Here is a 23868-nt window from a genome sequence, read left to right as displayed (position 1 = left end):
TTTTTTGTTATATTCACTGGTTTGTTGTATTTTTTAGATTCCACATATAAGGGATATCATACAGTATTTGTCTTTCTCTGTCTGACTTATTTCACTTAGCATAATGCCCTCCAAATCCATCCATATTGCTACAAATGGCAAAATTTCATTCTTTTTTTAAGGCTGAGTAGTATTCCATTAAATATATATATACCACATCTTCTTTATATATATGGGGTACATATATCTTTTTGAATTAGTGTTTTTGTTTTTTTGGGTTTTTTTGGATATATACCCAGGAATAGAATTGCTGGGTCATGTGGTAGTTATATTTTCAGTTTTTTGAGAAACCTCCATACTGTTTTCCACAGTGACTACACCAATTTACCTTCCCACCAACAGTGTATGAGGGTTCCCTCTTCTCCACATCCTTGCCAACATTTACATACAGCAAATGTTGATTGAACCTGAGGCCTGTATGTCCCATGAGCCTCCATCTGGTCTAATTTTGTTATACAGCAGTAAAGAGAGAGGACAAGGAGTTAAGAAACCAATTGGTCATTCTCTTCTAAGACATGCTTATAGAATTAACAATAACAACAATATTCGAATACTTCAATTTTTAATGAACAAATTCCTCCATGTTAGCAGAATTAGGATCATGACCTACTTGGACCTCTTGGCTTGCTAATCCTTGCCCATCCTCCAGTTTTGTGTTTGCCCAGCTTCACACACACGTGATTTATTTTCCTTTGTTTTGAAGGTATCCACTCTGGGGTGGTACCTTCATGGATACACCACTTGGAATAAGCCCGTTTGACAGGACTGTAAGACCTCATAGCCTGTGTCCTTACCTGTGTGGCCTGTACCCATAGGTTGTTCAGGATACACTTCAAAAGAAGTGGGCTCACCCAGATAGAGGCATAAAATGCCCCCTCCCCAATACAACTTCTTTATAACTTTTAAAGTTGCTCTGCACCTATGTACCTTACTGAAAAATCCCCAGAGTTTGTCTGCAGATATGTATTGAGTCTTGGTGTTTGTCAGTCCTTGTCGATAGGCAGTGAGGGATACAAAGAAGTATGTGAGACTTGAAATATGCCCTTAAGGCTTATGATCTTTTTGGAGAGATGAGACATGAATTCAAGGACGTCTATTAGGTTTTTTCCATAAAGAGATGATTGTGAGATGATGGGAAGAACATGCACTAGGAAAGAGACCCAAGCTCTTGCCTGGGTTTATCATCAACTCACTTATTTAGGGAACTCAAGTCCTCTCAAATCATATTTCTGCTTTTATCTGTTTTTTGTAGAGTGACTTTCTTGATGATTTCATTTGAACAAAGGTTTCTGCTTCTGCTGAAAAACAAGGTTAAAACCAGTCAATTGCTAAGGTCCTTCTAGTTTGAATGACCCCGTCTTCTAAGAGAAGTCACAGAGAGCAAGGTGCATTTGGTCTTGTCTTGACCACAACAATGAGATATCGTAGGTAAAGTTCTTAGGACATGGACAAACATTTACTGTGTTAAATAATCAGTAGTTTATTCCTTTTCTTTCTTTTCTTTCCTGCCACATTTTACTTTTTCTCTTTCTTGTTTCTTCATGGCTAGTATGGCAAAGCTTATCCAGATCTTTTGTTTTCAACTTAAAATCTGATAAATTCCACCCTTGATCTGCAGTTAGTAGCTCTAGGCAAAGACAAATAAGATTAACCATGACACCCTAAGTCTGGTCAAATCAAATTCTTTGGTTCTTCCAGGATTCAGGAAGCTTCTGTCTCCACTTGCAGCTGAAGGTACCAGGGCATCTTGCGATAAACTCTCTCTCTTGGATATTTTGGCTTTTGTGGCTGGTGGTCCTGAGTTGGCCTCCCTAGGACCAGCATCCTTATCCTGCTACTTTAGTGCTCTCTTCTGGACTGATCTAGGCTCTTTGAACTGGAGAGACTGCTCCAATTTCTCCCCATAGATGTGGCTTGCTGTTATGAGCTGGTTAGTCAGCCCTCTGAATACTGCACAGATTTTTCATCAGTTATTACAGTGAAATACTGCCATTGGGAAGGTAATAAAATCTCTGATCCAAGGAAAGAATGTTTCACACATACCTAACCACCAGAGAGAACTCATAGAAAGTTCATTATAAGGCAGCCACCATTCATCCTTGTGCATCTCCCCATGACCATTGCTACAAAACTTTGCTCTGGAGCACACATCCCTATAGCTTAATAGGGACAAAACTGCCCAAACTGTGTGCTTAAAATAAATTTGGGTTAAACAGTCTCTCCTCTTTCTAACTATCATTTGTCCTCCCATTTTCCCACCTCTTGCTTACCCCTCTACTAGAACTTTCTTCTTCCCCTTTTTATCTCCTCTTCATTCTAATCAGGTTGTAAGGAAGAACAGTTGAACAGAAGCCAATTAGGTCAAGCAGAGGCCAAAGCAGAAGCAGCTGTGCCAGTGAGTGGATCCAGATCAGGTGATAGTTGAGAAGCTGTGAATTGTATAAATCGAATATTTAAGAAGTGTATTAAAGCTTTGGGTTCCCTTGGTGGTGCAGTGGTTAAGAATCCGCCTGTCATTGCAGAGGACACGGGTTCGAGCCCTGGTCCGGGAAGATCCCACATGCCACGGAGCAACTAAGCCTGTGCGCCACAACTACTGAGCCTGCGCTCTAGAGCCCACGAGCCACAACTACTGAGCCCACGTGCCACAACTACTGAAGCCTGTGCGCCTAGAGCCCCTGCTCCGCAATGAGAGAAGTGACCGCAATGAGAAGCCCACGCACCGTAATGAAGAGTAGCCCCTGCTCGCCGCAACTAGAGAAAGCCCCCGTGCAGCAACGAGGACCCACCGCAGCCAAAAATAAATAAATTAAAAAAAAGAAGTATATTAAATCTCTGAAATGTAATGTGCTTGACATAGTAAAAATAAGCTGAGATCAGAAATGAGGGAAGAAAGAATCACCTATGAGATGTGCATCCCCCTTTTAAGTCTTCTCTTGCCTCCTGGAAGAAAATACACTAACGTGTACATTTCCCCCCAATTTACCATGAAACTTAAAGGAATCTGCTTCCCCTTAGTAGGAAAGATATCAAGGATATTCTTTATACATAACATTCATCCTGAATGAGAGAGAACCCGTTGACCAAGGTTTTGAAAAGTCTCTTCAAGGGAAATGCCCTGACAGAGAAATGCAGTGGTGGTATTTTAAATTGGCATCTAACATGAGGAGTTTCCGAGAGGAAGATTTCCAGGAGGAAATAATACTTGAAAATGTCATTGTAAAAATGTAATATTTAGTTTATTGTTTTCCTAGGTAAATGTTTCTCCTCTACATGGCTTTCTAATTTTTGCCTGTTTTGAGAAAATGATCGGGTTGGCACAGACCATGCAAGAGGAAGGATTGCATCTGATGAAGGTTCTAGAATGGGTGTATAGTTCCAGCCATTATTCAACCCAAGGGAAACGTCTGGCTCTCTGTATCAAGACTAATGCAAAGGAGTATATAACAATGTCCAGAAAGGCACTGGCATCTACTTATTTAAATCTCTATAAACATCTCTTCACTTTAATGAAATGATGTGAAAGAAAAGTCATTAGAGCAAAAGTTTTCATTTTGGTGAAGCCAATTTGTCAATTTTTTTCTTTTACAGATTGTGTTCTTGGTTTATGGTCACAAATATTTTCTACTGTGTTTCTTCTAAAAGCTTTATAATATAATATTTGGTTTTTATATTTAAGTTAATATATTTTAGTTAATTTTTGTATAAGGCATGAAGTTTAGGTCAATTTTTTTTTTTTTGCATATGGCTTATCCAATTGTTCCAAAACTTCTGTTGAAAAGACTACTCTTTCTTCATTGAATTGTTTTTGTGACTTTGTCTAAAATCCAATGGACATATTTGTGGGTTTATTCTATCCCATGATCTTTGTGTCTATTCCTTCACCAATATCAATGCTATCCCGATTATTGTAGTTTTGTAACATCTTAATATTGATTAGTGTAATTCTTCTAACTTTATTCTTTTTTTTCCCCAAAATAGTTTTGGCTTTTCTAGTTCCTTAACCTTTCCATAAACTTTAGAATCAGCTTGTCTATATCTACAAAAAAGTTATTCTGGGATTTTGATTGATATTACATTAAATCTATAGATCAGTTGGTCATCTTTACTATATTGAGTCTTTTAATCTATGAATGCACTATGTCTCCCCATTTTTTAGGCTTTTGATGTCTTTCATTAGGATTTTGTAGGGATCTGTAAAGTATGACCCATGAGCCAAATGTGGTCTGTGGCCTATTTTGTAAGACAAGTGATCTAAGAAGGGTTTTTACATTTTTAATGAGTCATAAAACAAAAACAAAAGCAAAGCAAAACAAAACAAAAACAAAGAGGAATATGCAACAGACACTGTAATAGCTCTCAAAGCCTAAAATCTATCTGGCCCTTTCCATCAAGTTTTCTGGCTTCTGCTGTAGGTGATTTGTTAGCTTATACCTCAATGCTTCATTTTGTGGGGAGCTATTGTAAATTTTTGTTTGTTTCCAATTGTTCACTGGTAGTATATAGAAATCTGATTGGTCTTTGTTTATTGAATTTAACTTTGAAGGAACTGAACTAAAAATTAAAACCATTTAGCTTTAAAATCATTTGTAGTGCTAAACTCCTGTGGCTACAAAAATCAATGAAGATATATATGATCCTTTCCCTCCACTTACTCTGTCTGATGGTGGTGGAATCAGTGATGGAGGTGCTGATGGGAGACAATTGATAGAACTCATTGTGAGCTATGTATTGTGCTGCAGTTGGGTACAGGATGCTTGCGGCTGTGTAGAGCAGGGGTTCCCAGCCCCCAGGCCACAGACCGATACCGGTCCATGGCCTGTAAAGAACTGGGCTGCACAGCAGGAGGTGAGCGGCAGGCGAACGAGTGAAGCTTCATCTGTATTTATAGCTGCTCCCCATCATTCACATTATCGCCTGAGCTCCGCCTCCTGTCAGATCAGCCGTGGCATTAGATTCTCATAGGAGCGTGAACCCTACTGTGAACTCCGCATGTGAGGGATCTAGGTTGTGGGCTCCTGATGATGATCTGAGGTGGAGCTGAGGTGGTGATGTTAGCACTGGGGAGAGGCTGCAGATACAGATTATCATTAGCAGAGAGGTGTGACTGCACAGAGACCATAATAAATTAATTGCTTGCAGACTCATATCAAAACCCCATCAGTGACTGGCAAGTGACAATTAAGCTGCATCTTACGGAGTAGACTGGACATAAGCAACACACTTCGGGTGTCACTGTCTCCCATCACCCCAAGATGGGACCATCTAGTTGCAGGAAAACAAGCTCAGGGCTCCCGCTGATTCTGCATTATGGTGAGTTGTGTAATTATTTCATTATATATTACAATGTAATAATAATAGAAATAAAGTGCACAATAAAGGTAATGTGCTGGAGACATCCCAAAACCATCCCCCCCACCCCCACCCCACTGCCGGTCCATGGAAAAATTGTCTTCCACAAAACCGGTCCCTGGTGCCAAAAAGGTTGGGGACCACTGGTGTAGAGCACAGAAGGATACTATACCACACAGGCAAAGAAGAGAGGCAGGTTCAGGGAGGCCCATGTGTGGCTGACCTGAGTCTTGAAGAATAAATAAGAGTTAAGGAAAAAGATGGGAGGACATAAAGGCAGAAGTAGAAAGTCATGAAACAGTAGGCTTGTTTCTAGAACCACAGGCAACTCAGTGTCACTGGGACCAAGTATGTATATGTAGAAGGGGGGAGAGATGCTACTGTAGGAGCCAAACATGTGGATCGTGTGTGCCAAATTAAGGCATTTCAACTTTATAGTGAAACTATTGGAAGATGCTAAAGTTTTGTGAGCATGCAATACAAAATTCTCTGTACTGAGTATGACTTTGGCATACAATGTGTGACACTGTGTCCCTGAAGAGTAACTGCCTCTATTTAGAGGGATGTGACAAAAAAGAAATCTTTTAGAACTTCTGCCTCTCCCAAAATAGTTACTCTCATGTGAATAATCTAGCTGGCCATCTGGACTCAGATTGTACCTTCAGACGTTTCCGTTCATCACCTCTGCATCCAACTTTTAGCAGCTTCCAATGTCCTGCCAAGGACTTTTCTGCATATTTCTTTCTTGCTCTGATTTTCTCATTTCATCTTGAAAAAAATCCAGTTCCTCAAGATTCTTAGGGACATGAGTGTGCAAAGCAACAAAACAAACATTTGATAAGAAACATACCTGGAAGTTGGTGGAGTGACCTCCGTGGAGCCTGACCCCCACTGCCCTTGGGTGAGGATCACTCAGCACTTCCAGGGGCTCCCAGGACAGCACCCTCTTGTATAGCCTGGTGATCCTCCGTAGCAAGTCCTTTTCACACAACGTTTCATAAAGTGGCTCAAAACACTGAAAACAGCTCTAGAAAACATGTATACAGTATGGTTTACTGGTTATGACCAAAGTTGATTTGCCAAGTTACTTAACCTTTCTAAGCCTGTTTCCTCATCCTTAAATGAGGCCAACGATGGTACCTACCTCTTTGGGTCCCTGTGAAGATTAAGTGAGAAGAAGTCTGTAAAGCTCTTGGCAGGTACCTGCCCATGATAATAGCATAACAGATAGGAGCTACCCTTAGCGGTGCTGGTGCCTTTGCTCTTCCCCACACAGTTGTGTTAGCCTCATAACCCTTATACTTGTGCTCTACAGAACATTTTGGAGGAATTAAAGGTGAGTGGGAAGGAAAACAGGAATCATCCTTTGCTCTTCACAATCAAGTATAAGTATCTGCACATTTTTTTACCTTAAGATGAGATAAAAATCCATCTTGGTATAACTTACACCCATCAGTTCTAATTCTCCTTCTTTGGATCCTATAGAACACGTGGGATTTTTCTTTCACGTCGTGGGTTCTTTGGGCATTTTAGGAAAGTAATTTTGCTCCTTATTATATCCTCTTTACTTAAAGAAGCACTTTGTCTCTCCCAGTCTAATGAGATTATATCAGGATTCATTTCTAGGCTCATAGGTTCTGTCTGCTATTAGGCTGCAACATCCATATCTGCAGCCCCCAAATTCCCTATAGGAAGGGAAAGCCACAGCCACAAATCAATCTGCATAAATGTACTGAGCATAATTATACGTAAGGCAACTGGAGAAGAGAAATGGCCACGTGCTTCATAACATCAAACCAAGTCCTTTGGGGTTGTCAGTGGAGGGTGTATCTGTGTGTGCATGTGTCAGGTGGTGGAGGAGGTCAGGGTTGGAGGGTGAGGGCAGCCCTTGGAGTTCACACTGTTGGTGGGAAGATGCACCTTCCCCTTGGAGCCAGTCACCAATCCTGGCTGCCGAGGCTTCAAAGCTGCCTAGGGTTTCTGCTTACTTTTTACTCTTTGTTATGAACTGAATGTTTGTCTTCCCTGAAAATTCATATGTTGAAAGTTTATCCCCCGATGTGAAGACATTAGGAGGTGGGGCTATAGGAGGAAATTAGGATTAGATGAGATTATGAGGACAGAGCCCTCATGAATGGGATAATGCCTTTATAAGAGTCATGAGAGAGCTTGTGCTCTCTGCTGTCTGTCATGTTAGGATAATAAGTCAACAGTCCGGGACTCTTAACTACAACCTGACCATGCTGGCACCCTGATCTTGGATTCTATCCTCCAGAATTGTGAGAAATGAATTTCTGTAGTTTATAAGCCACCCAGTTTATGGTCCTTCGCTATAGCAGCCTGAACGGACTGAGGCATTTATGCTGCCTGGGGTGGTCACAAACCCTCCCCATTTTTTCAGAGCATAGGTGAGGGCTGGAGTAAAATCTGGGAATTACAGAGTAGCTCACAAATGAGTACCATATACGTCTGCTCTCTCAGCACACAGACCCTGGCCCATCAACATGGGTTTTTCCAGGCTGTTTCTGTCTGTCTGTCTGGCTGGCTCTGGGTAATTGGATGTGGCAGCAATCAGTGTTTGACTTCCAACCAGAAGCACCCTGAATATATCTATCTCCTCACAGTACAGACCCAAGGACAAGTCCCAGAAATGAGAAGAAACTCCATCTTCCCATTTTCTGAGTCTCTATTTCCTGCTCCACAAGCTCCCTCATCTCAAGATGGTGGGAATTTTCTCTTCCTTCAGTGGATGCTCTTGTCCTTTACTCACAAGGACGTGGCCTCTGGCTATGCTCTGAGCAGGTCCAAAACACCAGAGCACAATAGCATAACAGCCTTACAAAGACTTACAAAGGATACCCTTAGGCTGGTTTTGGGCATGTGCCTCATTTCTGTGCCAGTCTCTGTAGCTATAGGTCTGGGGTTCTAAGGCTAGTTCAGCTTGAGTCACATGCCTAGTCTCATGGTTAAGACAGAGGATTTGCTATTTGAAGAAATAATCATGAAATGACCATGATTTGTGCCTTACCTATTACCCACCCTTTACATTTCCTGCTGTTCCTTTTGAAATATTCCCTGAATTGGAGCACAAGTGTATTCTGACCAATACACAAAATCATCATCATCATCACCATCATCAAAATGTCTCCAATACCTATTATGTTCCAAATGCTGTATGAAATCTATGTCATTTACTATTCCTAGAAAACCTATATTGTGGCTACAACTAAGTTTGCCTCCAGAAAGCTAAATTATAAAATCAATGTTAGGAGATCATAACAAGGCAGTGCAAAATCACTTGCAACAGAAAAATGTTTCTTGGGTCTAAAAGATTTGAAGAAACTCAATGGAACGTGTTAGTATTTCTAAGGGAAAGAATGAGGCTATCAGAAAGGACCCCAGGAAGCAGAAGACGTGGAGGCAAAATGTACCAGCGCCCATACAGGCACTGTCCCCGGAGAGGTGCTGTGAATACTTTGGTCCCAATGGCCACATTGTCCTGATGCCTTGAAATAGGTGTTTCATCGAATTCTCCTTTTTCTGATTCCATGTTCATGAGTCGACCTCCTGATTATAATTTGGCTTCCCCTGTGCTTTCCAGGGAGGAGAAATATTAGTCATGCTGATATGACCTTGAGGTTTTTATCACAATTCTAATCCTCCTTATCATTTTAAAAGTTGATATTCTGTTTTTCCATCACTCTAGTGAGCTTAGTCAGTGTGATTCCATCCTGAGAGATGGGTGGACATTTGGTGGGCTGAAAAATCATGTCATTACTGTCACATAATTGATGGCCAGACATTAGATGATAGTAAATTTCCAAGGTACCTATGTCTGCCATTCTTTCCTTTGGACACGTTTCACACTGTATGCTTGGGCTAGGACCAACCGTTTTCCTTTACTATTTTCAACCTGTCTGAATATAAATAACCTCATTTTTCAGATGGAGAAATAGACGCTTAATAGGGGAAATTAAGTGATTCCTTAAAAATCACATTGTTGTGATGAAGTAGGTTTAGAATCCAGGTCTGTCTGACTTCAAAGCTCATGCTGTCTCTCCTTTACCAGATACTTTCATCTCCCTGTTTGGAGCCAGTAGTTCTCATCTACAGCCTAATATTGCATGTTTAGTAGGGTGAGGGCTGCCTCTGAATGTATTTGTGGTGGACCAAACTCTTTGTCTACAAATGAATACCTCTATCAAGGAAAAACCAATCACCATCTTTGTGAGCACATGCAAGATGGCGCCACCAAACAGAAGGAAGTAATGTGCAGAGTCTCATAACTAAAGGCATTTTCAGATAGGTATGTAGAGTGCAGGGCTTGGAGCACTGTAGATCCGCTGTCACTGGTAGTTCTTTGCCCTATCGGAACAGAGAGGTGTAGGAAGATAAAAGAACATAAGCCAAGGGTTCCTGCAGGGGTGAAAACCACAGGGGCCAGTAGCTGCATAAAAGATGCTTGGAAAATTCTTCCTAATCATCCACCTCTGGTAGATTGTTTGCCTCCTTGGGTGGGGAGAGCCAGCCCAGACAGATAGGAAAGCAGTAATCTGTGGAAACCATCTGGAAGTGCTGACGGGACTTTGGCAGGCAGGCAGGCTGGGATCCGTTCCTACTGATCTGTAAATCCAGCTTTCAAAACTGCTCCCCATGGGAGGCCTGGGGGTGGCTTAGAGTACTTTGCGGGTCAATTTCTGAAAGAAGATACGTGGAAGGGCAGGAGGATATGTCATCTGGACCCACTTAAGAGGACATTTTTTAGGTCTCAGCTCAGATGTCGCCTCTGCAGGAAGGCTCCCACCCCTGAATTATATTCCTCTATCTATATATTTCATAGATCAACCTCCTGAATCCTATTTATTTATTTACTACCCTCTCCCAACTAGGATGTCATCTTCATGAGGGTAAAGCCTTCATCTCTCTTTTGTCGGTATACTGCAAATGCCTGAAAGAGAGTCTGGCACATGGCAGGTGCTTCATAAATATTTGCTGATGGATTGAGTCGATGAATGAATCAATAAATAACTGAATTAATGAATGGGCAGAGAAGATGGTGAGAAACAATGGTGAGTGGAAGGAACCCAGCATTTGGAAAAATAGGGACCTGATCCCAATCTTGATCCTAAGCTAACTGGATATATGACCTTAATCTTTCTGAGTTTTGTTTTTGGTCTATAAAACTCTGTTTCATAAAATCATTATAAAGATTAACTAATAGTCCATTACCATCTGCAAAGTGACTGGCATAATGGCTGACATTATGAGCCATTATGCTAGTCACTTTGAGAACTAAGATATATTAGTGTCATTGTCTTCCTTCCAAATACATAAGCACAAATACAACCACCCATCTACCTCAAATCGATGTACATTTCTTGTATGAAATGCTAAGCACTTGGGACCATCAGATAAATAAGGTTCATGCTCTGCCCTTGAAAAGCTCCTAGTACCCTTTACACAGAAATAAAAAAAGTTAGCTTGGAGCCAGGGATATGGGTTGGCATTTTCTTCATTTCTTAATAATAGAAGCACCTACTTTCTATCTCACACCATTATTTAATTGAATTTTATCTTTAAACCAAGCCTAAGAGGTAGGTACTATTTTAATTTGGCAGATAAAGAAATTGAGACTCAGAGCAGTGAAGTAACTTGTTCAAGATCACACCGTTAATGGGCAGGGGACCAACGGCTCGGTACCAGTTCTGTACGATGTCAACATCTACATTCTTGGCACTGTGTTTCATGCCTATGTGTTTCTAACAACTCTACTGGTGACTCTAGGGGAAGTTTCTGTTCTTTATTGACCTATTTGCACAGGCAGTGTGCATTCTCTCCTTATTCTAATTGAATCTTTCTTCTTGGAGTGCCCTAAGATCTTGATATATGCCTGCTCTTATTTAAGCTGTTGGTTGCTACTGCTCGGTTTATTTCATTTATTATCAAAGATGTGCACATTTTATATATTATGCTCTAGGGCAACTTAGTGAATCATCTTGTGATTCAAGATACCAAACTAGTGTCTTTTTTGGAACTGCAGCCATCATTTGGTGCAATCACAGAAGTTTAGCCATTTGGAAGTTTTTTCTGATAGCCATTTTGTTTCAAGGTGACAACTCACACACTGAACTGAAAAAAATAATAATAAAAATGTATAGAGAATAAACTACACCTACATATAAGAACATTTCATAAACTAACTGCTGAGTAAAAGATGCCAAACTCAAAAGATTACATACTGTATGATTCCGTTTAGTAGCGTTCAAAAACAGGCACAGCTAATTTGTGGCGAGAGAAGTGTAGATGTTGGTTACCCTGGAGTGGGGGAGGGAAAGTCGCAGCTAGATGGGGGAGTGAGGAAGCCTTCTTTGGATGATCCAGCTCTGAAGTCGGAGCAAAGCGCTCTGAATTAATTCTGGTAATCTTTCCCTTACACTGTTCTGTCTCTTTTCAAATGGGAGTTTACTCTGTAGAAGGCAGCCTCTTCTGTTTGTGAGCCATTCCAGTTGATGAAATGCCCATTAAACAGAAACCTTTCTCCTGTAACTTCCAGCCGTTGGTTCCACTTATGTCTTTAGGTGTCACCTAGAGGAGCAACAGTAATAACTACTATTTAGGTGAGACCGGTCACGTGCCAGGCACTTTACATATTTTCTCTTTTAATTCTCATTAGTATCCTCCAATTTAGGTACTATATATATTTAAAAAAAAATTAATTTATTTATTTTTGGCTGTGTTGGGTCTTCGTTTCTGTGCGAGGGCTTTCTCTAGTTGCGGCAAGCGGGGGCCACTCTTCATCACAGTGCGTGGGCCTCTCACTATCGCGGCCTCTCTTGTTGCGGAGCACAGGCTCCAGACGCGCAGGCTCAGTAGTTGTGGCTCACGGGCCTAGTTGCTCCGCGGCATGTGGGATCTTCCCAGACCAGGGCTCGAACCCGTGTCCCCTGCATTGGCAGGCAGACTCTCAACCACTGCGCCACCAGGGAAGCCCCAAGACCCCAAGTTTTGTTGGTGGCAAGAGCTGTGCCCTGTGCCTATCTGTTTCTTCCCTCACTCTGCCAGGGACTAGGCTAGAGCTCTGTTCAGAGAAGGATGTTCAGAGAATCCAAGTAAACCACAAAAATAAATGAATGGAAAATAAGTTTGCTTCATAATGTGTGGTGTTGTTTTGGTGAGTGGAAATTCCAGGGAGACAGATTTCAGCTCGAAGGAAGAATTCCTTTTTTTTTTTTTAAAGCCTGAGAGACTCAGCGACAGACGGGGCTGCCCAGGAGAGGAGTGAGCGTCAGTCCTCTCTTGTTGGCTCAAAGGTAGATGTCCACCTGGAAGACTGCTGGACAGGAGGGTCAAGGAAGGTCAGGCACTTTCCAAACTGTTTTGAACATGAACCACGTTAAGTGATGTCCTTTATACCACAGCTGTCTTAGTTAGCTCAGGCTGCCATAACGAAATACCACAACCGGTGGCTTAAACAACAGAAATTTATTACCTCACAGTTTTAGAAGCTGGCGAGCCCAAGGTCAAGGTGCCAGCAAGGCTGGTTTCTGGTGAAAGCGCTCTTCTTGGCTTGCAGACAGCGGCCTTCTCTCTGTGTCCTCACATGGTGAAGAGAGAGAAAGTGAGAGAGAGTTCTCTGGTGTTTCTTCACATATTGGATCAGGGTGCCACCCTTATGATCTCATTTAACCTTAATTACCTCTCCAAATAGAGTCACATTGGGGGTTAGGGTTTCAACATATGAATTCTGGGAAGGACACAATTCAGTCCATGGCAACAATCTGGTTCTTTCTCTCTCCTTCTTTGTATATATATAAATTGAAGCATGTGTTTCACAAATATAACTTCTATTTTTCTGTTTTGTTTTATTTTATTCTATTTTATTAAAAAATTCTGACCCCTGCCATGAAATTGAGTTCACATTTACTTTGAAAAACACTGGGTAAGATTATGGTGATGATGATGCTGGTGATGATAGTGATGATGATGGTGATGGTGATGGTGATGGTGGTGGTGATGATGATGATGATGGTGATGATGATGATGGTGATGGTGATGATGATGGTGGTGATGGTGATGGTGATGATAGTGGTGATAATGATGGTGATGATGGTGATGATGATGATGGTGATGGTGATGATGATGACGGTGATGGTGATGATGATGGTGATGATGGTGATGGTGATGATAGTGGTGATAATGATGATGGTGATGGTGATGATAGTGGTGATAATGATGGTGATGATGGTGATGATGATGGTGGTGATGATGATGATGATGGTGATGGTGATGATGGTGATGGTGGTGATGATGGTGATGAATATAAAAGTCATGCGGTGGTAGTAGTTCATAGTAGCTGCAAACATTTTTAGTAGAAGCTAAGAGCTTTATAACAAATACTTCATTCATGAACAACAGGCCTGTTTTCATCTTATGGGCACCATTAATCTTGTCACTTCCCAGGTTTCTCTCTTTGCCTTAGCCACTAGAAAGCTCAGAGCAAAAACTGTAGCTTACCTCTGGTCCAGAATCATATGGAATGCAGTTATGTGGACTGGCCTTCCCCTGTCTTTTCTCTTTCCTTCTTATTTGTGGTTTTCCCTCTTTATTATTTATCTGTTTTTCTTGCTGCATCATGTCTGTTGGTAGACGCTTATCACCATTTGTGGTGTGGAATCAGGTGTGGTAAAGAAAAAAATAACCTAACGTTATCTAATGTAATTGTCACAGCATGTTATGGCATAGGTATTTTATTTCATTTTATACATAAGAAAGTGAGTTTCAGAGAGGTCAGACGCCTTTCCAAAGTTGTACAGCTTGTATGTGGGAGATCTTGGTTTCAAAACAAAATGATGTTACTTTAAAAACCACCCAGGACACCCCACTTCCTCCTTGAAGGTGCCTCCCCGTCTTGAGAATCTAGTATTCTTGTTCCACTGTCAGAGGGTGGGCGGGTGCGTGGTGTCAGCAGAGGGGACCCCCAGGATCTGTGTCTGTAGTTCTGATCATCATTGGGCCTCCTCACCATACAGCCCATTCAAACTCAACCTTCCATCTCCTCTCCTTTCGCACAGGGACCTCGGGGCTGGTGTGTCTCCTCCATCAGCCATCCCAGTTCTTTGTGGCCTAAAAAACTGTGGCAGCAACATGCCTGCAGGTTAGGTCAGGGGCTCACATCACCTCCAGCTGCTTGGATCCAAACAGAATCTTCTCTGCTTTCATCGTTCCCCGAGCAGACTGTGGCAACTCCAGGGTCAGAATGATGTCTCCACCTCCAGGGTCTGGCACAGACCTGGGACAGTCAAGTCACCAATGAGCACATCAGTGAGCAGATGAAACACATTTTGTGATAATAATACTTGTATTACTACTACTGCTAGTCACAAACCTACAACAACAACTGACTTCTTTGCATGGTTGCCAAATGCCAGCTACTTTTTAAGAGCTTTCCGGATTTCTTTCATCTAATCCTCACACTAACATGATGATATAGGTCCTTTTTTGATCTCCATTTTAGAGATGGAAACACTCAGTCCCAGAGGGGTTAAATAACCAACTTGCACCCATTCATTCAGCTAAGAAGTAGCAAACCAGAGTTTCGGTGCTGACACGCTTGCTCCAGAGCCCATGATCTTCACTTCTGTGTACACAGCCATCTCATTCCCCGCTGACTCCTGTCCTGCGTCCCAGGACGGGGCTCAGGGACCTCAGCTGAGGATTAGGTAGAGTTTACGTTGACCCCTCTGACATCCCAGCATTCCTTCCCAGGTGTTGGATAGATTGGATTTAGTTCTGAGAGCCTCTTAATGCTCTGATTATATTGTAGGTTTATGCTGGTTTGGTTTCAAATCATGAGGCAAAGAGGAAGGCGTCTCAAGCCCTGCCAATCTCTTCTGCCCGGTTAACCTCTTGCCACAAGAGCTGTGCCTTTAGTGGGATGCCCGAAGCCTGGAAGACTCTCCAGCTCAAGCCAGCCAAGTCTCATTCAGCCTTCAAAGGCCCACCTCAAGTAAATGCCAGATCCCAGTATCAGATCCTGGTCCAACTCATGTAAACCACACAATTCCAGGCTGACTGAGGCCATGGAATTCTGAGATCAAGTGGTTTAATACCAAAGGAAAACATTTTCAAAGTTTTCTTAGAGAGAAAGTAAAACAGTGATGATATTGAATTCTCCAGCTTGCTAATTCATTTCTATTTGATCAGCTCTTGATAGGATGTCATGTCTGAGTGTCCCAGCCCACAAATTTATAGTCAAAGAGGTCAGTGTTTTTACATGGATCAAGCAGACGCCAGAAGACAGACTCGGACCCACCTAGCACCAAGAGAGGAATTTTTCCATGCCGGGTCCTGGAGTAGTTGACTTTGCATAGATTCTCTTATTAATCTCACAACTGCTTTATACATTCTAATATTTTGGGCCGGCCACACTTTATAGATTTTGGGAATGAAGTTTATGGAAGAAGGAAGAGAAATAACATTTTATTGATCCTAGAAAGTAGAAAGGCGTGTCCTGATTCTAAGTCCAGTGCTTTGCAATCATGCTCTCAGGTTCAAATGCATCCTCCGCTTCTATTTCCAAATGCACCCACCATCACAGTAGGGCTCCACGCTGGGTGGAAGTGTTGTGTTAAGAGAGGAGGGCATTTCCTTGTGGAGATGCCGCTGGAGCTGATCAGCACCGCACTTTCCGGCTACCTGTGTGTGCCGCCAGAGCACGCTTTCCAGGGTTTTTGTCACTGGTCTGAATTTGGGCCAGTGCAATGTGAGCAGAAGTGACGCGTGTGTATGCAGTTTGGGATCCTGGGAAACAGACTCTGAAATAGAGATCAGCACGCTGGAAGTTTATCTGTGAGTCCTGTTGATGTTAAGACCAACTGAAGGGAAGGGACAGAAGCAGGACAGGCAGAGGCAGAAGTGAGTCTGGTCTCTGAAGCTGGCAGGGCTCTTCAGAGTTGTCCTAGGTGGGAGTGAAGGACCTGGGCTTTTACACTCCTGTGCTGCCCTAGGAAAGGGATAACTTTCTTCAGCTCAGAGAGATTCCCGAGGGGGCTGCTTGCTGAAGACGGTCTGCCATTGGTTCTAGCAGCAGGGGCAATATGTTCTTCAGTTTTAGTGGGGGGCCTGCGAGGCACAGCCCATGCATCATTGGCGGTCCTGGCTCATAAAAACCTTGCACATACAATCGTCACCTCATTTACCTTCTGAATGGAAAGAATTCCAAGGACCTAGGAAAGGGTGGAGCCACAAGATGAAAGAGGTCTGGGTTCCTGAATGACCGCGTGGAGCAAAGCTCTCCAGACTGAAATGAGCAACGAACAAACCCTTGCTGGGTTGAGCCAGAGAGATTTGGGGTTTGTAACTTACAGCAGTCGGCTTACCTTAATATTGGCTGGAAGACAAGGTTGCTGAGGGGAATCCTGGGAAGAATTGGGATCTGCAGATCCCAGTATAAGATCTGCAGATCTTCAGATCTTCAGTATAATCTCAGAGAGCGGGGAGATGTATAAACACAGCCTTAAGAAGCAGAATGTGGGTTCCCCTCGCTGACCCTCCTTTGTATGCAGACGTCCCTTGGTAAGAATCATCAAGGGCTCTGCAAGGTGGAGGAGTTGAAGGCATCAGCTCTGGAGTTGGATGCCCGGCTTTGCAGCTCAGCCCCATGCTGTCTTGGGGGCTCTACCCTGCCTGACACTGGCTCATCCAGGTAGGATCAAAGCCCTGGACTCTTAGCTGTTGGGGAGGAAGTGGAGATACATCCTGGGGTGGGGGTCATAGAGACCCCACAAGCCATGCTGAGCTAAGTTGGTTAAGGAAGGCTTAACCTAAGCTTTTCCCTTCTCAGTTTTCAGAGCCCCAGATTCCAAAGACAGATGAGCAGGAGGGAGGAATCCAAACTTCTACAAGCATCTCATCATCCCTTGTGCCTGCAGCATCACGTGCTTAGTGCGGGCTGGTGGGACGCGAGGCAGGGCCATGCAGACCTCGGAGGTTTCTAAGTGCCGTGCCAGTGGGTTTGGTCTTTATTGGGCAGGCAAAGGGGAGACAGTCCATGGCAGCAAGGAGAGCTGCTCCATCCATTCTGCGATGTCTCAGGGCCAGAAAGGCGGCGGTGGGGTGGAACGTGACCTGAAACAGAGCAAGTTTCTAGAGGGCACTGGTCCAAGGTGGAGATGACGAAGGCGTGAGGCCGGGAGCAGCAAGGAGAAGTGCTGATTGGCGCGGGGGACGCTGAAGGTGAGGGAGGGTCAGGAATTAGCGGCTGGTTTCGAGAGTTGGGAGGAGGGTGCAGAGAAGACGAGGCAGCGACTGGGGGGTGAGTCCAGGGTAATTAGCGTGGAAAATTCCGTAGCCTCCTCATCGCCTTCCTCAGGACAGAGGCTGTGCTTTTCTCAGCTCTGCACTGGCAACGCCTGGCGGAGCGCGTGTGGGCTGACTTGAATACACTGCTTTCCTGAGCCATCTTCTATGTCTCTTCAACTTCAGCAGATCAGTTCTTTTGCTCTGCCTGAGGTTCCTAGAGTTCTGGCAAGGGCTCAAAATGCCAGAGACTACTTAGCTTCTGTCCAAGGACCGCTCTCAGGGGCCAGGACAGGTAGGCTGTGATGTCACAAGCAAAGGGCACTGTCTAGAGCTACCAGGTGGAGGCCCAGGCCAGGGTGAGATTTGCCGGATTTAGCAAATAAAAATACAGGACACTCAGGTAAAAATTTGATTTTCAGATGAAAAAGGAGTACATGTTTAGTATCACTATGTGCCAAATATTGCATGAGACATACTTATTTGTTGTTTATCGGAGATTCAAAAATCAGCTGGGTTTCCTATTTTTTCTTGGCAAGTCTGCCCGGGCCCCTTCCAGGCCTGGTTTGCTTGGAGAGGGGGGCCTTGCTACTGGGGATGCCTTCTTCCAGTACCTAGAAACAGCTCTGCTGACTCTAAATAGAAGGGTGGGAGCTGCAGACCCCACCCTGGCCAAGCCCAGCTTCCTCCCACTAACAACTCCCTCACACTTTCTTTCATCCAGAACACTGAGCAGCCCGAGGCCACGGTAGCTGGGGCGGGCAGCCGGGCAGTCATCCATCAATGCCATTCCCAAGGCTGTCGGGGCCATCGCGGTTCCAGGCATGACGATCATTAAGGTCCTCTTGAACATTTGTGATGCTGCTGGGAGAGGCTTCAGCCCATTGCTGTCTCCGGCAGACGGGGTGGGGATGGCCTCAGGGGGAGCTTATGGGACGGGAGCTTCTAGGGACTGGAATATCTGGGTAGGATGAGTAGAAAGAAGGGGAGAAGAAAGTGTAAGCTGAAGGGGGGCGGCCTGAGCTGAGGGTAGAGCTGAAAGGGCGGGAAGGAGGATGTGCATGGGGGTGGGGGGTGTCTGAGGTCATCACGTCAAGGGCACAGAGAGTCGGGGAAGTCTTTGCTCTCGAAATTCCCTGTTTCTCTTATAATATAAGGAGACGTGTGATAGCGTGTAGGACCCACCATGATAATTCAGGATAAGCTCCTCTTCTCAAGAGCCTAAGCTTAATCACTTCCTTTGCCATATAAAGGGATATTCACCCTTTTGCCATGTGAAGTGTTCTTCAGTGGTCCAGGAATTAGAGTGTGGACGTGTTATTTTGGGAGTCACCATTCAGCCCATTCCCCGGTGTGAGGAGGGACCGAGCATCATGCCAGGGTAGGGAAGGTTCCTTCAGGGGTCACCTGGAACCCCTGCCCACGCTTTCATTCCCTGCCTGCACTTTGATGCCTCAGAGCCCAGGCAGAGTAACTCACACGTTCCACGGAGGGAGGCAAGTGCTCCTGGGAGCGAGCGTTGGGCTGGGAGTTCCAGCTCTGCCTTTGACACCCCAGGAGACCTAGCAGCTGGACATGCCTCTCTTTGGGACCGTCTCACCCACTGTAAATACGGATGTTGGACTGTATGGCCTCTAGGGACCCCTTTGACCCAAAGACCAGTTGGTAACGTCCAATGTCATTTCATGTGGGGAAACTGAGGTCCCCGGAAGTTGAGCTCCACATCTCTCAGCCTCACTGGGACACAGACCCCGACCTTGGCGGTGGTCCAGGCTGAGCTTTTGCTCTGAGCTCAGGCTTGCTCTGAGCAGCTATTTATAACTCAGAGCTGAGGTCATAATTCAACTCACGGTTGATCTTAGCGCTAAGACGTTTTCACTGAAGACACGTCCTTACTTAATAGGGCAGCACAAACCCAGATCGACAGAGAGGCAGCTGGAGCACGGTGAAGGTAGACAAGGTCGGCTCTCTGTGACCGTGGGTGTGCTGCTGAGCTGTCCTCATTTAAAAATCGAGGATATTTTGAGGGGGGTCAATTTATGACAATTAGAAGTCAGTAAACGCAGAGTGCCCACTAGAATGTTCCGTCTGTGTGTGGCGCTTAGCCAAGGGTAACCCTGGCACTGAGGGCTCCCCCTAAAGGCGGCTCCTGTTACCTGTCCTAGGTAGCACTGTTCCCTCCGCCTGCAGCACCCTTCTCCCAGACACACCCGGCTCACCCCTCACCTCATCCAGATGTTCATGGCCAGGCCACCTTCTTAGAAACGCCTCACTGCCCACCCTATCTAAACTCTCAGCCCCCTGCCCTGCTTTATTTTTCTCCCTGGAACTTATCACAGGGTAACTTGCTATACATTTTACATAATTATCTTGTTACCTGCTTGTTTCCCCCATTAAAATGTAAGCTTTATGAGGCCGGGGATGCGAACTTATTTTATCACTACTGAATTCTCACTGAAAACAGAGGCTGGCACACATTAAGCGTTCACAGGTATTCGTGGAATGAAAGAATGAGTGAGGGGGTGAAGGGAATGCTCTTGGAGCTGCTATGCTGAGGACAGAACATTGGGAGCGAAGGACAGACGCAGAGGGACGAGTTAAGAGACTACAGCAGTCAGGCAGGAGCTGCTGCGGAGGCTTGGGGCAGGGGGAGCAGTGGGGGGGCATGGGGGGCTTTCTGAAGGTAGAGGTGACAGGATATGTGGGAGGATCAGATGGGGGGGCGTGACGGGAAGACGCGTGGGGGCGGACGCTGGGTTGCCTGCAGCACGTGGGTAAATGGGGCTTCTGTTTACTGAGCTGGGATCTCTGGGGAGTAGCAGGTTGGTGACGCCCGTGTCCAGGGGCCTTTCTAACTAGGGAGACACCGACGAGAAGGAACTGTGCCAGCCTCGGAGGGGCAGCGCTCTCCTTCAGCCTTCAGGAGGAGTTCACTGCTTGACCTAAAGTGATGCACCTCCCTCCCTGGGCTGGGGATTGTTCCCCCATAAAGCGAGGGAGAGGGTGAATTAGAGCCCATCTGAGGTCCTTGGGCAGGCAGTGTGTGACAGTGGAAAAGGCGAGGCTTCGAAGTTAGACTCATTTGGGCTCTGATCGGACTTTTGTCGTTTCCTAGTTAGTTATTCTCATTGGAGTCAATTTCCTCATCTCTAAAATGAGGTGGTAACTCCGACCTCACAAAGATGCTGTGAAGTTCAAGCGATATAATGTCTCTGAGAGCCAAACACTGTGTCAGGCACATAGTAGAAAATCAGTAATTGTTCATTTTCTCCCTCTGACCCCACTGTGATTTCACAGTCCCCACTAGCCGCCCACTTCTAAGCAGATATTATGAGGTTTATAATGCTTTTTCACCTGTGCACATCTAAGAAACTTACTATTTCAATGCAAACATGACCCATGGATTATTGTGAAAGGCCATTTAATATGTACCAAATAAAAATATTAAAGGAAGATCTATTGCTTTGCTCAGTGTCACTTGAATATATTGTACAGAAGGAATTAGAATTAGTCTCTTTCTCTGCCATCACCTTTCTGTTCGATGTCCTCACACCAGGTGTTCACATCCCAGGGAGAGAACTTCCACTTCTCAGTCTGACATTTTCCAATGTGTTGATACATCCCCGATGGAGTGATTCTACGGAAGATGGTGCCACTCACAGCTCCAACCCGAACGAGTAGCTCCCCAAATTCTATTTAGGTCATAATGAATATATTCAAGTTAAGAGTGTCAAAGGCTTGGTAGGCACACCTGCAGCTAAGAGTACAGTACAGATCTGGAGTGATTCTGAATTTTCCTTCCACAAAAATAATTTTGGCAGCTGGCGATCAATATCTTCCTCCCATATGCTTCATATTCTCTATAAAGTATAATTGAAGACAGCCGTCTCAGCAGTGCTTTTGGGTGTGAATGCCTTCAGCAATTCTAAAAAGGTAATTTGGAAAGGAAGGAAACTAACACTTGGCTTGTGTCTACTATGTATCAAGGCTGTGTTATGCACCTTTGCATATGTTATCTCATTGAATCTGCACAACGTCTCTGTGAGAAAGAGAATGTCAGGCCTGCTTTTGCCCAACAGGAGATTGAGGCTCAGAGAGGTTAAGGTACTTGCCTAAGATCACACAGTCGTTAGCGGCGCACCCAGGATCTGAAGCCCGTGTTGGACTAAATCAGTGGAGAAACCTGACACTCTGAGACCAGATTTGGAAAAAGCTTTCTTGGCCCAAACTTACACTTGGACCACCTCCACTTCACCTTTAGTTAGACTGCGTCAGTGTCTTTATTTCCTTGGGTGTAAACGGAAGCAAAGGTGGACAGAGGTGTCTGTGACCTTGGACCAAGGGAGATTTTGCCTCTATTCTAGGAAATGCATCTCTTTCTCCAGGAGGTGAGAGGGAAGCAGTCCCTGCCAGGAGAGACGGCTTCTTTCCACTGCTGCTCTGACAGCCATCTCGGCAGCTCTCCCAACCAAGCTCTCTGGGCAGCTTCGTGCTCTGCTTCATGGTTCCTGTTGGGGTAGGATTTGCCTCTCTCCCTCCCTCCGCCCATTAAGCTTCACTTTAGTTTGTTGCTATAAAGATACATCTTGAAACATTCAAGAAGTGAAGGAGGAGTTCATCCGTGTCACAGAAAGCATGCTCCAAGGATTGTTATTCCGTCAACCTGGCCAACTTGGATGTCAAAGCATATACCCTGGGAGGAAGTGGCCTTGGAGATTTTCCTTGCTTTTCATGACGTCCTCACCTCCAAATTTGTCCAGAGCAGAAATAACCCATTTTTATTATTGTGTCGATGACCAAGGGGACAGGAATGTCTTCTGTGGCCCTGAGAGCTGGGGTGGGGTGGGGGGGCTTTGGACCCAGGGTATTCCCAGCTACCATGGTCCCCAGACCACATGCCTTCAGCATGGCCACCATGTAAAGTCCTTTCCCTGGAGCCAGTGGATTTCTGCCAGACCCAGCAAACTCATTGGCATTTCCCCTGGCGACCATGTAGTTATTATGAGTCAGCTTTTGGAGCAGCCTCGTTAGTCTCAGGACCCACACTGCTTCCGACTCTCGCGTGTTTGTTAAACTGATAAGTGCCGCCGGTCATTACCCATCCACCAATGTTTCCTATATTTCTGTTTTGGGGAACTCCAGATAAGGGAGAGGTTCTGACAACTGGAAACTTGGCTGAGTGAAGAAGCATTCCTTAGGAAGCGGAGCAATTTGGACTTAGAGGAATGAGAGTCCTGGGATGGCGTGTTCCCTAATTTCAGCTTCCAGGCAGATGCCTTCATGGGACCAGAAGAAAAGGAATAATAATTAATCAGAATAATTAACACTAATTGAGTTCCTGCAATTGAGTTCCTATGTTCGTGGCCTTTGCTATCTACTTTATTTACATTGTCATTTCATTTCTGGCAGGCATAGCCCTATTTTGCAGAAAAGGAAACTCATGCTCAAGGAAAGTAAGTAGGTGATCATGCTGAATTTTCAGACGTGATTGTATGTGGAAAGACTAAGCCAAACCCATTGTCAGGCTGCTAAGTTGTTTCATGAGGTGGTTAGTGTTGAGACAAATTTTCCATGGTTCAAGGTATGACCTTTAGCCTTGTTGCTGGATCGATTCACCAAGTTTGTGCTCCATCGCTTGGGGCAGACTCACCTTAACCAAACTCATAAAGGCTGATGTAAAAACCACAGTGTCAATGTATTAAGTTAAAATGGGAGTCACGCCTAGCACAATGGCCAAAATACTTGCAATAACCCAAATGGCACCTTCTCTTCTTGTAGGCAAGTCACACAGGAAAGTAAATTATAATTGGAAGGTTCCTTGATGAAAATACATTCAGAGTATGATTAAGTAGTTATGCAATTTAAGTGTCCCATGGCCTTGGGCTCTAGCAGCCTCTTCCATCCATTTTCATAAAGGGGTTAAATTTGCCACAGAGACTGGACGGGCTGAACCCTTAGACCTGGATTCCATCTCCCCTGGTCATTACTGGTATGGGTACTATTCTGTGACTCTCCACTTCCAGGAATGACCAAGTGCTCCTCTGCTTAACTTTAATTATATTAATGTCTCCAGCTATTAATAGCTTGGCTTACAAGCCATTCTATTTCTTTCCCAGTTATCTTTCAACATCCCAGCTCTGATCTGGTGTCTGCGATGCTAATATTAACTCTGCTATTAAC

The 23868-nt window shown here is 44.5% G+C and overlaps 1 protein-coding gene across 1 annotated transcript in view; it reads right to left on the bottom strand.

Moving 5' to 3' along the window:
• Positions 1-17518, bottom strand: part of LOC309643282 (uncharacterized protein) — a 437652-nt gene extending 420134 nt beyond the window's left edge. Inside the window, exon 1 of the mRNA XM_082425909.1 lies at positions 12183-17518. Coding sequence (XP_082282035.1) covers positions 13272-13754 — 483 coding nt within the window. The 5' untranslated portion in view covers positions 13755-17518 and the 3' untranslated portion in view covers positions 12183-13271. The remainder of the gene's footprint in view (positions 1-12182) is intronic.
• Positions 17519-23868: the final 6350 nt, after the last annotated feature.

The sequence above is a fragment of the Balaenoptera physalus genome (assembly GCF_965194825.1).
Source record: "Balaenoptera physalus genome assembly, chromosome: 15".
NCBI classification, from domain to species: domain Eukaryota; kingdom Metazoa; phylum Chordata; class Mammalia; order Artiodactyla; family Balaenopteridae; genus Balaenoptera; species Balaenoptera physalus.
This window is presented reverse-complemented; position numbering and strand designations above follow the sequence as displayed.